Source organism: Diadema antillarum, unplaced genomic scaffold (genome assembly GCF_040938485.1).
Source record: "Diadema antillarum isolate AM-2024a unplaced genomic scaffold, OU_Dant_1.0 seq00000304_RagTag, whole genome shotgun sequence".
Lineage (NCBI taxonomy): Eukaryota > Metazoa > Echinodermata > Echinoidea > Diadematoida > Diadematidae > Diadema > Diadema antillarum.
The window spans coordinates 76824-92800 of NW_027271327.1; the positions used below are offsets into that span (position 1 = coordinate 76824).

The window sequence follows — 15977 nt, forward strand, 5'->3', positions numbered from 1 at the left end:
CAGAGAGACACACTTCTCCACTGAGTTGTGTATGACAGACCATGGAAACGAGCGGATGAATATCAACATTGTACTTATTTGCATGCATAATTGATTAATTTCATTCTATCAGCAGTTTACTGGAATTCAATGTTATTATTTAAATAAAACAAACAAAAGAATGTCTTGATGATGGAAATTATATAAATATCCAGCTCAGATACAGGATGCCTCCAAAAATGTTAAATAGAAATAGAACTTTACGTTTACTCGGATGAAAATTTGTATTTACGTCCAGTGATACGTCTCCCTAGCTACCACTAGTTGTGTATGGTTGTGTACTATTGTGTACAGGTGCATCCCCGTAGCGTGGGTAGTGCTACGCATGCTGCTTGCTTGTTAATTGGTCTATTTACAGCGAGCCGCCGACGGATTGCTAATCAATTATCAGGACAACCTCCCTTACCTTTGGACTAGCTCACTACTGGACACGCATGCAGTTTTAGGACAAATTATATATTTTGATAACTGTGTGGAGTGATAACGACCGCAATGTCTTCACAAGATGTTATCAAGAGTACAGCCAAAAAATTGTAAGTAAAATGTTAGGCTACATTTCATTTGTCTACTATGTATGGTGTGTTTCACCTTCTTCAGCTTCTCTTTCGATGTTGATTGTACTCCGTGTAATTCACGTGTAAAGTGCTGCCACTATATAGCTCACGAAATGTAATTGCATACTGAAGTATACAAGTGCACTTGGCTGTGCTTTTAATACCTGGAAAACCTCGTTTCCAACATTTTGAAGATAAAGAAGAAAAAATGAAAACAGAATAAAATGAGTGTATTGAATATGATCTGAGAGCCGTAGTCATGTCTTTATCATGGAATGATAAATAGTGATCTGTAGCGTATATGTGATGGGTGTGTCAGTTATTATATCCAATTCAGTTGCTTTCATGACGTGACCTTAATCTTCATGTCTTCATTCAATATTGATAACTTGCCATGGCAACATAAACAAACTTTTAATCGTGCCCATCCCTATACACTGTAGCTAGCTAGCTGTCATTTACACACAAATTTAGTCGGCAATTAATTAGGCATTATCTTTTTTATCTTTTAACATCGTATAATTATATGAAGATATATGACATAATATAATCGAGGAATGAAGTTAGATGGAAGCATATGCAATACCTGCCAATAGAATGACAAATGAATGCTAATTCTGTATCAATCATGCTTATTGAATAGTATGCTTACCAACACCCAGCACCTGGAGATTTATGCATTGCTCTGTGATGTTTTTCCAGCACTCATCAACTTACTGTAATTGATTTATTAATTCCTGTCTCATGTTGTCATTTCAAGTACTGATAACGGCCATGTATAAAAAAATTTAATTTGTGCAAATTTACTGTACATTTAATGGAGTGATTATATTTTCATTTGTTATCAGTCGCCATCTGGCTTATAGTCATAATGTTTTGAAACTGGAACACATACTGTATGTGTGTATGTGCATGTGTATGGGTGTATATTTCATACACTTAACTGCTATACTGACGTTTTAGCTATGAAAAAGTGCTGCATGAGTTTTTCAGCTGTTACAATACTCGTTATGAATGAGAGAGATGAAATATTTGTGACATACAAATATTTACCTAATCACGATGAATAATTCATTTTCTGGTTTGATTTTCTTTCTTCATTATAGGAAATATTATATGGAAGTTAAAAGGTTAGAGGATGCCTTTGACCTGTCTGGACCAGATAAGCCTCAGAAACACTACCCAACTCTGAAGCCGGTAAGATATCAATCTATATATACAATTGTAGTTATCAGTCATCATGGTAAGTGCACAAAAATCTGATCATTGATCATACTTTGGTTATACATAAAGAGTTGTAGGGTTTATCAATGCTTTAATCTTGTAATTTTTGGACTTTGCTGGTCATTTCTCAATGCCTACAATGTAAAATATGCATTGTATCATGCTGGTAGATGCAGATTCTGCAAATACAGTGTAGATATTGTTGTAAGATATTAAAAAAACATTTGCAGTTTTAAAATTTGTAGATAAACTTTTTAATGCAAGTGAATTTCTAAGTTCTTAATTCATTGCATATATTCCTCTTTGAGAGGTACAGAGGTATGTTGTTTTCTCCTATTTTCATGTGGTGGATGAAGATTCATACGTGAAGAATTAGGAAATTTGAGTACATTTTACCTAAAATGGAATTTTTTTAGTCCTTGAAAGTCATTGATCAGATATTCTGTAATGATTTGAATAACTGATGCATCAAATTGATTAATGATGCACCGTGAATATAATATTGATTTGATTTTCGAGTAACATGAGAAAGCAATGCTTTGAAGTCAAAGTCATTTTCATTTATTTTCAGCAGTCAAGAAACTTGTGTTCCAAGTGCTGTGTACACAATTGAAGTACTCATAAGTTAGATAATATAGTATTAAATGCAATACTCTTAATTGTTTGTGCTGATAAAATTTGACTTTCATATACCTTTCCTGTCCAGAGGCCAACTCTACTCTATGATGGACTCCATGACCGGTCTCTCAAGCACTACTTCAGGAGTCCAGAGGTCAAGAAACATATGGCCCAAATGAATCCGAAGGGCAGCCACTTTGCTCGTGAGGACAAAGTCAGGTAAGCATGCTGATCTAATGCTTCATCTTTTATGGTCCATTTATCCAAATACAGTGCTGACCTTTGATAAATCATGCATTTTTTTTTACAATTGTTACTGTAACCTGTTGTAGGATGTCTGATTGTGGAATTGGCCTTGCTATCTTATCTTTTAGTGCACTGATTTGTACTGTTTTCTCAAGAGTAGAAATTGTCAATCCTTGAAATTTTACACTGAGCCAAGATCAGTGCATTCTACCTGATTATCTTTGCAGTTTCTTCAAATGATAGTATTTTCATATATTTTTATATCACCATGAAATATATTCATATATGTTTGTTTTTCATCTAGTGCAAGATTTGCCAAAGTATCCCCACCAAGAAATGTTCTTCATATATACATTATCTAAAAGCCCATTAGATTCTACAAATAATCTAAAAGGCTTGGTTGTTTAAAGTTTGAGAAGTCAAGTCATTGACTGTGAAACATTGGGCGTCGAATAGTGATAGTTGCTTGTTGGTTTTATCTTTTCTTTTTTCTTATCTTTGTTTTTATAACAAAATAGGCAAGTCTGATTGTGTGACTTTAATTTCTTACATTTATAAGTCATGACACTATTTGATCAAATCTCTGATGTTGTACCCACTCATCTAAGATCCCAAGATGAGTTGTGAGATATCCTATCATCCCATATATCTGTTTCATTTCAGGCGAGATGTTGACAAATATATGGCACGCACACAGTACACTGTAAGTATGCATTTTGCTTATCTTTTTTGCTAATTGACTCTATAGCAGCAGTAGTTAATGCTTCAATATTTTGACAACTGTACTGCAGTACTTCACACATTTAACGCATGGATGTTTCAAGACTATCATTAGTAAGATATCATAAGCCCTGAGCTTGAATAAAGATGTATGATTAAAAGAGATGAAAACAGAATATACAACTATAGTTTGTTTTGTTTTGTTTTGGTTTTTTTTGTGCTAGTCAGCACTCAAAGCACATAAAGGCATAAGAAGGCAACGTAGTTTGTACAGGCATTGTGCATAGCCTTCAATTAAAGCTGCCAGTTTGTGGTGTGTAAACAATGCCTTGCACAGGACACGGGGACACAAAGCCCTCTCAATTCCTGCCTGTCCCTATACATTACACAATACTATTGATACCCTATTCACTGGGAGCCTCTCGTAAAGATTTCTATTGCAGCCTTTTACCAGCTATCCCAGTTCATTAAACCTGTTCCCTGTTGCTATAAAAGGAAGGGGCTTTTTCCTAGTCATTGTCCTGGCCAGACATCTTAATCTTCCAGCTCTATTCTCAGTGACTCCATTCATTCAAGACAGGACTGATTCATATCCCTCCATCATTAACCCATTGGGGATGAGTCCCAGGTATGCTCGGGCAAGTGTCTAAGGGAAATGTGTGTTACAGCAAAATTAGTCTATCCTCAATGGGTTAATATGACCAATAGAATGATTCCAGTCATTAGCAGATGAAGTCTTGGTTGTAAAAAACAAAACAAAAAACAAAACAAAAAACATTTATAGACTATGGAAACCATTGTTGTTAATCATTTCAGAAAAAGTTTCTGTTACATATTTTATTGGCAATGCAAAGTTGAGAGATCTATTTTTGTGCATTTTCCTTTTCCCTCTCCCATATCCACAGAACCCCTATTCTACAATCATCCGGCCCAGGGCTACTGCCCCAAAAAAGAGGCGGAGCAACTTCCAAGGTGGTCCCATCCTCCTGCGCTCCAAACACGGTCCCTACCTGTCCAAGGGGGAGACAGAGAGACTCGTCAACACAGCCACCAAGCTCCTCGTTGCTTCTGTAAGTTATTAGTATATGTGTTGAGTTTAGTAAGACCTGTAGAATACAGTTACAGCCAGATCAGTTTTCAATTGCACATAGAGGAAATTTGTTTGGCAAAAAAAGAAAAAAAAAAAGAAAGATGAATAATTCAATGCCAAAACTTTTTGTGCTAAATATTAGATGCTCTTGTGTGCAGTGTGTTGAGGTAGAGAGTTGGTATTTATGGTACAGTTATGTCTGTATTTTTCATGTAGGTCATATATTTCTGGTTCTTTTAAACATAAAATGATGAAGAGAGACAAAGGGAAATGGACATGGTAAAGGGAAATGAACAGAGAGAGATAGTAGGTAGGAAAAAAAGTATCTCTGCACATAAAAGTGTTGCTCCTATGTGAAAGAAATTCAATATGTGTTTTTTTTTTCCCACCAGGAAACAGTACCGATTGAGGAAGGCAAGAGAGCAAAGAAGTATTCTGCCAAGGTGAGTCTGCTTTAAAGGAAAAAGTCCACCTTCATATACATATGGATTGAGTGAATGCAACAATATTAGTAGAACACATCAGTGAAAGTTTAGGGAAAATCTGACAATCTGTTCAGAATTTTTAAAGCATCTGTGCAATCACTGCTGAATGAGGGGACTACTACAGTGTATGATGTCACATGCGTACAAAGGTATAAGGAAAATAAAAAGAGAATTTCACAAAACCTCGGTTTTTTTTAATAAAGTGCACATTTCTTCTACTCTTTTCTTAGGTATGTTAAGGGTAATATCATTCCCCTTGCCTTCTGAAAGTGGAGAAGTCGAGTGTTCTTTTGTTATGCGAGAAAAGTGAAAATATGTTGAATTTTCTTTATACTTTCTTTATATTGTTGTACTCATGTGACATCACAAGCTGTAGTAGTCTTTTCATCCAGCCATGACTGAGCAGAAACTTCAAAAATTCATAACTTTTGAACAGATTGTCTGATTTTCCTCAAACTCTCAGTGATGTGTTCTACTAATATTGCTGCATTCACTCAACCCACATGTCTGTGAAGGTGAACTTGTCTTTTAAGATTACAAGTTGTGATTGTTGTGTTCTCTCCAGAGTCCATAGAGCAACCATAAGTCCCATGGTAAAATATGATTTTACATAGGTAGGATAGAAACCAGGTACTGTAGTTAATGATTTATGGAACATGCTGAGCAATGATTAGTATTAGGCCAGAATTCACACATTTGACTGTCTACAACATATTCCGGATATCTAACAATCCACAAACCCCTTTCAATCCTGGGATAATTAATATTTTTGCACTAGAAGTATCAATAGACAACAAATCTGCAAAGTCCTTTATTGTAAATTACCATTTTGAAAGTGTGAAATATATATATTTATTTGGAACTCTAATCTGATGAGATGGTTGAGTGGTCTTATATACCATCATTGATGGGAGAAATATTATAACGAAGACATGTGCACAATATGATCTTACGCAGTTTTGTTATTCTTTAATCTTACCCTTGTGATTTTTGTCTACAGGTATATGCAATGCAGGACTCTGGAGTTGGGGGTAGTCTACCAATCATCCAGTCCTCACCGTACACCTACCCTCCCCAAAGACCCGATAGACCCAAGTCCAATTATGGCATCAGGACCAGGTCTGCTCATTCCATGAATGGCAGGCCCAAGACCTCTCGTGGGGTGAGGCCTTCGTCGGCCGTATACAACCCAAGCAGCAAGAGATATGGGTAAGCTTCACTGGAAATAGCAACCTGTTGGGTACCCTTATTGTATTGTTATAAGCTTGAAGGGACGTTACATATCTTGAAGTTTAGCATCTGTACATTCAATGAGTCATGCAAGTTATGAATATATTTTGATTTGATATTCCATTTTGGAAAGCTATCTCAGGACATCGCTTAGCCCAATATTATAGTTCTATCATCAAACTTCTATTAAAATCCGTCAAAATAGATATAATACATGTGCATTCCTTTTGTAAAAATTTGATTCCATCTTCCCTGTTTGTATATATATTTGAAAAAATTCTCTTAGCTTGATATCCATTAGACTATTGATGAGTACCAGTAATGCCTATGTATGACTGAATCGTAATCCATTGCCTTGCAGGTATGATCAGTATGGGCAGAGGATACGAATCAGACCCACCCCGCCCCCAAATCACTATGAGGCATCTGAGTCGGAGCCAGAATGCGATGACAGTCCTACCAACATTCTGGTTCCAGTCCGCAGTGGGGGCTCACAGACTCCAGAGTGGCTCAAGTAAGTGTGCATCATTAGATTATACCACCTTTCATGTGTAATGACTGATAGTGCTATCTGCATCAATTTTCTTGAAAATCCTGTGATCTAAAAGTTGCCAGGAGAAACAAGAAGCTCCCCTGTATCAACAGTGAACTTCTTAACTTTTTAGTTTTGAAATATTATAACATACAAACAGATCTGTCCTTGTATGATGTTACTGAATTCAATTTGGAATTTGTCCAATGAAAGGAATAGATGAATGTAAGAGGAAGTGTTAGTAGTTACATTGATGTGGTCACAATGTGTGTTGCTATCAAAGTTTTGAAATACGCTTTGTCTTTTCTGCAGCATCAAGATGTCCAAGGTTGACATGGGTACCGACATGCAGCTGGTGGATGCTGACATCGATGATGATGAAGAGGAGGAGGAGGAAGAGGACAATGACAGCATCAACCAGGAGCCAAGCATTCTCCAGAATGATACAGCGCTGGTCAGTTATGACAACACCACCCAGACCGGGGTGGATACTGCCATGCAGACCGTAGAACGGGACAACACCAAGGACACACAGACGAGGCGAGCAAACACTGTCGAGGCGCTGACCGACCCCTGGCAGGCCGAAATTTCCATGCAGACAGAGCCGCCCCCGATCACCTCCAGCACCCAAACCCAGCCTCCCCCTCCGGAGATGAGCACACAAACAGTGCCTCCACCGCCAGAAATCAGCACCCAAACAGTACTTCCGCTTCCAGAGACCTCGACGCAGACGGAACCCCCTGCGCCCGACATGAGCACGCAAACCCCCGCCAAGGGGCCGGAAATTTCTACGCAGACCCTCCCCGAAATGAGCACGCAAACCATCCCCGATGCCATCAGCACACAGACAGAGCACCCCTTGGAGGTTTCCACCCAGATAACACCGGACCCAACTCCCTCGCCCTCTGAGGAAGAGGAAGAGGAACTGGACGATTATGACCACTTACGGCACGGCCCGAGGCTCAAATCCGGAAAGAGGACAATCTATGAAATGGCAATCCATACCGGCAATAGACTGGGTGCCAGCACGAGAGCTGATGTGCACATCATTTTGTATGGAGAGAAAGGGAACACGGGAAAGATCAAGCTCAAACAGTCTAAGGACACCAAGGATGGGAAGAAGATGAAATTCCAAAAGGGACAGGTATGGAAAATTCTGAATATTTTACACAATATGAAACGAGAAATATGAGTTCATCTTGAAAATCATTATGGTGCAGTTTTGTTACTGTGTTTTCAAAGTTATGGTAACTGTTTAAATTGATCAATCAAAGTCTAAACTTGTACGCTCACTTGAAAGTGTTTGAGAGTAGTACCTGCTAACCTGCATTTTGATCCTCTTTTTCTTTGCAGATTGATGTATTCAAGGTGGAATCGTTCTATGTTGGCAAGCTGGAGTGTGTAACCATTGGCCATGACAGGAGAGAATTAGGTGAGTAGATCAGTTACGTAGTTATTACTGAAGTACAAACAAGCTTTCGATCTGTGATGCAAATGTTGAGCCTATGCAGCCTCCCAGGTTGACCAATTGAAACACCTGCCTTGCGCTTGTGCAGAACACCATTTGTAGTCTAATAGCATTGTATCTGGAATTCATATTGCAGATTTAAAACTTGCTATCATCAAGAAGGGATACATTATTTCTCAAAACCATTTCAGTGAGCTCTGTCCACATGTCTGCATGAAGAGAGGAAAAAAAAAGTTTGATTGCAAGAAAACGACAGAACAAAGCATGTTTTTTTTTTTGTACATCTAGTACATCTCTAGTGATATGTATGATAAGTACATCATTTAGTGATATGTATGCTGCATAATTTAAGAAATTGTTTCATTTATCACATTGTCTGCCATTTCAGGGTGTGGCTGGTACCTTGATAAGCTGATGATCCGGGAGTACGGTGATGACATCAGCTATGAGTTTGTGGTGGAGAGGTGGCTGTCAGCGCAGGACGAGGATGGCAGGACAGTGAGGACATTACCTGTCACAAACATCATTATGGGTGAGTCAGCATGTCGGAACCACCAGTGTCGGCCATGTACAGTAGTTTCCACTTAATTGGGTAGTGTCTGGCAGAGCACTTCTTACCCGACAAAGCGGAGAGTACTGTAGACTACCCTATCTGATATACATTCTGACACAGCTGCCGAGTGATATGTTGTTTTCATATTTGGTATTTTTCTCTGCAATCAAATTAACAAACTGTAATGTTGATATTTTTCACCTTGAGATTTTTTTGTCACCATGTATCAGTAGGTTTTTGGAGCTATGGTGGTTGGTACCCCTGATATCATTATAGTAATGATAATAACATAGTGATAAGATATAAATGACACAATATGAATTAAGATGGTTGAGTGTCTCTTACTAATAGGCATGTTCAACAAGTATAATGTTGATTAGAAAACACAGGATCAAAGAAACTTTTGATTTTGCAAGAAGCTGTGAATGAAAGAGTTCCCTATAGTAAAGATTAATTCTGTTATCTTTTTCAAGAGTACTGGTACCTTATGAACAAATCTGCTTCTTCACAAATATTATGCCTGCATGGACTTCACTCCTATAATCATGCAATGATTGTATTCCATATAGATGTATCATCAAGTGAGTCCGACAGTGAAGCGACAGACTTCGTCGAGCGCAGTGCTGACAGCAGTGTGTACACCGATACCGACCCCCATCTTAGTCAGGTGACGGAGATGGACGGACATTTTGTCAGCGATGGTGGATCCACGGAGAGGTCCGAGCCGAGAAGGCGGCATCGGAGGAGGAGGGTCCCATCCACTACCACGGCAACAGAAACCGACAGCGACACAGACGTCACCGACACCACGAGGAGCCGCGGCAATCGCACCGACCGGACGGACAGCAGCGGGAGTGGGAGCGGCAGTGGCAGTGGGAGCAGCAGTGGCAGCTCGAGCGGCAGCGAGACAGAGGGCGGAGATCGCGGGGGTCGTCGAAGGAGCGGGAAGGGGGACGGTGACAGTGACAATGAGCGAACAGGTAGCAGCGGAGGATACTACAGGGGTGGCCACCCAGGAGAGCCGCAGCACTCAGAACCGTTGCCTACCGATGTGAGGGACGCATCAGTGTCAATGCCCAAGCAGTCGACGCCCATCAACTCACGGCATCCTTCACCACACCCACCATCATCCAGTGATGAGAGATCGAAAGGAAGAACTGCCGGGGATTTCATGTCTGGATATATGGTGAGATTATTGACATATTCTCTCCTTTTTCCTCCAGTATTAACATCTGCAGGAAGAACATTTCCAGATATGATATATCACCAGTATATTCTACAATACATTATTATATACCACTAAAGTTGATTACATATATTGAATGGTACAATATTTGCAATGCTGAGGTAGAATCATGTCATAATATTCCTAAACAATGCAATCACATTCAAATATCATTAACCAGAAGACATGATCAGAAATTAAGCAAAACTTTGTAGGTAAGAATACGTAGCATTGATAAACTCTGACTTGAAATTGATCACAAGCAAAAAATAAAAACAACATGTTTTCCTTGTGTCTTCCTCTAGGCTGGCATAAAGGCGAAGGAAGAGGAAGAAAGGCGGAAGAAGGAGAGGGAAGAGGAGGAGGAGGCAAAGAAGAGGGAGGAGGAAGAGAGGCTATTGGCTGGTCCCTCAATCCATGAATGCTGCAAGAAGGGAAACCTGGACAGAGCCAAACAACTTATCACACTCAAGCCAGAATTGAAAGAGTAAGTTTATGCAATCTAGTCTTGATGATAGTAATCCTTTATTATGATGATGATGATGATGATGATGATGATGATGATGATGATGGTGATGATGATGATTTTGCCTCAGAGTATACCATTCATGTGACTAGAATGTGAGAAATCAAGAATAAGTGCCTAATTCTGCAGCACCCATCTTGAACCAGGTGTAACATATCCAAGTTACTGAAATGAAGAATGCCATTTGGGAATCAAACCAGTGGTTATTCCGACAAATTATCAATATCATCCTGTATCTTTAATTTTCAGTACTCCAGATGAGAGGGGCTGGACCCCGCTCCACTGTGCTACGGCTGCAGGCAAGTTGGACATCGTCAAGTGGCTCATCGTCAATGATGTCAACGTCAACATGCTCACCCCTACAGGCTACAGTGGAATGCACCAGGCCGCCATGAATGGGCACAAGCCCGTCATGATGGTATTGGCCGCCATGGGGGTGGATGTGAACTGCAAGACGGTGGACCAGCAAACTCCCCTCCACCTGGCTGCTATGAGGTACGTTATTAACCCTCTCTGTGCCAGGGACTTTGGACAGTGTATGCAACACTACGGGGTTTTTCTGGGTCAAACAACACTCAAAGCATGCAAAGGGTTAAATTAGGACTTTGAAGACATCACTTAGTCTTTGAATACAATGAGACTTTACTGTCACACCTTATTGTTTACCTGCTCAATGTTCAAATATATACCCTCTACATAGAAATGTCTACATCACAGAAGTGAACACTTTTATCATAACAATCAAGTATTGTAATGCTATTTCTATGTATTTGATTGTTTTGTTAATTGCTTCCACTCTCTGTTTCAAAACAATTCGTTCTGAGTAGGCTCACACTGAGCCTGCAATTTCCTACTCTAGGTTCTGGATTTGACATTGAACAAAAGCAATTGGAATTCTTCCAACAACTATTGCACCATCAGTATGTTATATATTTCAAGACATTAACTTTCCATCTGCTAATCCTACACCGACATACCAGCTACCAAATGATGCAGCTAATTGTAGTAGTTCCTATGCCATGTCTATTCATTCATTCACTTGTGTATTTATTTATGTGTGTCAATCATTGTATTTTTTTATTCATCCATTTTAAATTATTGTTTACATCAATGTCAAATTGGAGTGGGATGAATGTTGACGAGAAGAATATTGCAGGGAATTCAGACTTTAACTTGATTGCCGGTATGTTGACCCTAATCAACCGTTATTTCCTTGCCTCGATTTCAGTGGACACCTGGACTGCTGCAAGTGGCTAGTGGCCAACAAGGCGTGCGAAGACTGTGAAGACATCATGGGACGTTCCCCCTTGGAGCTGGCCTCCGACTACCAGCACGCGGACGTCGAGAGGTTCCTCCAGTCGTGCCGGACAGATCTGACCCAGGCGGACAGTTCCCTCTCGGTGCTCAGGAGCGAGTGAGTTAATCTCAACTGCATAAACCTTCAAATCTCCGTTTGCTGCTTCTTTGATAGTTTTATCCTCTCAATCATTGATGAAGACATCAATTAACCGACTAGTTATCAAATGATATTAGCAGCGTAGCAGGTTAAAATTGTCAGTGTGTTTAATGATGTGTTTATTTTTATATACTGCACTTTTTAAGTATGTGTCCCTTTAAAAGTGACATATTGTAATGTATGGATTGAGCAGAATCATATTATGAATATCAAGATAAGGAAAATATTTCTGCAAAAAAAAAAAGATATGCAATCTATAAAGATAGAATGTTTATTCTTGAACTTGTTTGTTGTGGAAAGAAGAAAACTCTTACAAGTTGTCAATTTTGTTCGTTTTTTTTTCAGATCCCCCAGCCGATCACCAGGACAGAATCAGGCTGACTCACAGCAAAGGCAATCTCAAGAGGTAAGCCAGTTGGGTAAATTTTTCCCAATGTCTGCATTCCTTTCTATCTTTGAGGCCCTACACATGTAGCCATTTATCCGTACTCGCAAGTTTGCAATATGAAACAAAACAAAAAATCCCCAACATATCAAACACGTTGCTAATAAGTGATGTATTGAAGAAAATGATGAATACGGTAGCAGTGACTATGACAGAAAAAGAAATTATGACCATATCGAGAATGGAAATTTTGTCATTTCAAAAATCTCACAAGATATCATGTAGCACCCTACCATTGTCTTGAGATATGTGAGTAGGTAATTTTGAGATGATATATCAAATATGTGTTGGTGTTCAATCATCAGGAGTGTGATAGACTATAATTTCTCCCGTAATACTCACAATATGGTGAAATCTGAATTTCATGAGATTTAATCTTGATTTCGCCCACACAGGAGTCTGGAGCAGCAGCAGCTGCGGCTTCAGCCGATGAAGAGGCAGAGAGACCTGCAACACCGAAGCAGGCAGCCGCAAACAAGCAGGACCTTATGGTGAGTTGGACAACACTTTAAAAGGTCATATGTGACCCTGCACCACAAAACAAACAAAAAGACGCCAGACATGGATTAGTTAAGACTTGATTCTGAAAGAGCAGACTCTAAGCATTAAAATGATGTATAACTCAATTCAAGTGGATTCTCCTAACCTATATAAATACTGGGAAGAAAGCACACACTCTGGGAAGAGTGAACTGAGAAAAGTGGCTGTGAAGTACAGGGTCTATTTAAGTGCTTAATCTTTACTAAGCCATGCTACCTGTGCCATGAATGGGACAAAAACATGAACTTAACCATTGTAGCACCAACAAGTAAGGGATTATCAGATTAAGCTGAAATTGAACATGGTCTATTACCACATTGTGACCATGATAAATGTCAACTTTCAGAGCAGTAGCAGCATCCTTTTAAAAGTTATTAGAGTTGAAAGTGAAGAGGGTGCAAAGGATTTTCAAGAAATGAGAGGGGCCTTTAAGAAAAACCTGATCACAATACTCTACCAAAAAAGGGGTTGTAGAAAAACAGCTGAAAACCCACTTTCCCATTCAATTTATGATCCCAAACTCAAAAATAATGTAGAAGAAGAACAACTCTTTCAGAAAATATGGAAAACTCAAAATTGACTCAGTTCACCTATTTCACCTTTCTCGAGTCCTCATGTAAAATCAAGGGGTGCGACTTTTTGTTTGTTTTGTGATGCACGGTCACATATGTCCCTTTTGCAAACATCATGAAATTTTGCATCCCAATATCGTGTATGAAATCTTACTTTAGTACACCAAAGAACAGTTAACAAAGAAGTGAAAAGTGAACTCCATGTCACTCAAGAATACTCTCCCCTTTTGTACCAAGAATACCGGGTAGCAGGTAGAATTTTGAGCCCAAATTAATTTCCTGGAAATCTATAGTGTTGTTTCCGTCTCCATCATAAGGAAGTTTCCAGGTTTATGATTCTGAGGAAATTACTTCCCTTTACAGTATACCAGTTTATGAAAGGAATCTAATTTTCAGGGTTGTAAAAGCACCTTAAAAGCCTAATGCGATTTACCTGGTGTACTTCGTATTCGTAGAAAAGGGAAGTTTAGAGTTTAGAGGATTTCCACCTCTTTTACGGTGTTGTAGTGCAGGCACTTTAGGCTCTTTGCATTCGTATATGGGGCATTTATAGAGTTAGGATTATACAGAAGAAGATGTGGAAAAAGAAAGCACATCAGCAATCAGATAGTGATGCAATGAGATTCCTTGATATTTTATTTACTATCCTTCATAGTTTTCATGATGATTGCACAACTATCATTTCTGATGTCATCATTTATATCACTTGTTACCTTAAACTTAATAAAATCATAAGTATTGCAAGTACTATCTGAAGTTATTGCTGCCCCCCTGTTCTTCTCTCTCACTTCCACCAGAAAGTATAGCATTATCTACCATTATGATAGTTTCCGAAAACTATCTGCATCTTCTTCATATCATTTCATATCATGACAATTCTGTTGTACTCGAATCATTACTAAGTGAGTCCCATAAGTGGTATGATATCAAAATCGATATCTCACACTTCTCTCTTTCCTTCTCATGAATTGTTGCTATGACAGGCAAGGCAGCAGTCCTTCCACCACCAGCAGGAGAAGATGTCCCGGTCGGGAATGAGTTTCCTGGACAGCATCCGGGCGGAGTACGAAGATACCAGCCAGGAGCAGCAGACTGTTTAGACCACCAGCAGTCGGAGGACAGCCGGCTAACGTCCTTTGTTTCTCCTATGTAGATTGTCATTAAACTGCCATATATGCCGAGAGGTATAGATCTATCTACCTTGTTATATCAGGAACAAAAAGAACAAAAATCCATACCCTTGTATATTATCACTGCAAGAGAGGCAAATATCTTCACGTATTCCTTGGATTCCAATACATAAATGAATTCAAAGAGGCCTTAACTTACTGTCACAGAGTTGTCTATAAGAGAATAAGAGATGTTGGGTTATTCTATAAATAAAGATTGACATATATCTGTCTTGAGATATACTGTTTCTCAAATTGCCCATTTCTGGACAATGTGACATGAAAATTTGTTGTGTAATATTGCACCGTATGAGAGAATGTGGACCTCAAACTGCCAAATGATACAGTAAAGTAGGCAGAAGGGGATTTCCCCAACATTTTTCACTTCTGTGGATAGTCTACTGATTAGTGACATTTCATACAAATGATTTAAATTGCTGGTCCTTCTGGATAATGAACATTGTATTAAAAGGTGTGTTAGCCATTGACAGATTAATTAAACTATATGTTATATTATGTGTGCATCACATATGTGATGAAATAGGCTAAACAGATTATATTACTTAAGGTTTAATGATATGCAAGTACTCTCATGGTAAATGGATATTTCAATTTATCCTTACAGGGTATCGATGACATGTAATGAGATATTTTTCATATTCAATACTATACTTAACATTTCCTGCATATAAAGAGGCTGTTTTTGTTTTTTTACTTTGATGTAACTTATGTAGACATGAGGGAAAGAAAGATATTCTATTCTTCATAGCTCTCACATCATTTGTGAAATATTCTGTAATTAGAAATAACTTTGACATAGAATAATGAACATACTAAGTTTGACAACGGAGAGGATAAACTGTATTAACGAGGATTTAGGTCATGATTTTTGTTGGAAATGCTGCAACTTGGAAACAATGGTGTGGCACCAAGGTATTTCCAAATGTATGTAATTACATTGTATTTTAATCTTTAATGATAAAAGCATGATTCGTGAAAATATGATATTTGTTCATTTATGTTAGCATTGTAAGACAATATTCCTATTAAGCTTATTAGAGTCTAATATCCTCATTCAGGCTTTTGACAATCTAGTAATTCCATTGCTTCAAATTCCTAGTTATGTGCAATTTCTTTTCCATCTTTTTCTTCCTGTTTTTATTCATTCATAGTTCATGAAGTACAGAAAAAAGTATCTGAAAGTTTGAATGCTTTCTTCTCACAGACTGCATGAATATATATGAGCATGCATTTCATTGAATAGTCATAACTAATGCATACCAGT

The 15977-nt window shown here is 38.6% G+C and overlaps 1 protein-coding gene across 1 annotated transcript; it reads left to right on the forward strand.

The window, feature by feature from the left end:
- Positions 1 to 345: 345 nt before the first annotated feature.
- LOC139730378 (uncharacterized) lies at positions 346 to 14623 on the forward strand. Its single transcript, XM_071641244.1, has 18 exons — positions 346 to 572; positions 1700 to 1790; positions 2524 to 2654; positions 3345 to 3384; positions 4307 to 4471; positions 4884 to 4934; positions 5977 to 6185; positions 6568 to 6720; positions 7051 to 7882; positions 8092 to 8170; positions 8595 to 8738; positions 9329 to 9945; positions 10290 to 10471; positions 10760 to 11005; positions 11739 to 11924; positions 12312 to 12372; positions 12807 to 12902; positions 14507 to 14623. Exons 1-18 carry the CDS (start codon positions 532 to 534, stop codon positions 14621 to 14623), a joined length of 3441 nt encoding a protein of 1146 aa, XP_071497345.1. The 5' UTR covers positions 346 to 531.
- Positions 14624 to 15977: the final 1354 nt, after the last annotated feature.

Excerpts from the sequence above, each read along its gene's own strand:
- LOC139730378 (XM_071641244.1), top strand. The coding sequence starts at position 532 with ATGTCTTCACAAGATGTTATCAAGAGTACAGCCAAAAAATT. Across the intron at positions 1,791-2,523 it reads ACTACCCAACTCTGAAGCCG|AGGCCAACTCTACTCTATGA; the intron begins GTAAGATATCAA and ends TTTCCTGTCCAG. Across the intron at positions 12,373-12,806 it reads AGCAAAGGCAATCTCAAGAG|GAGTCTGGAGCAGCAGCAGC; the intron begins GTAAGCCAGTTG and ends TCGCCCACACAG.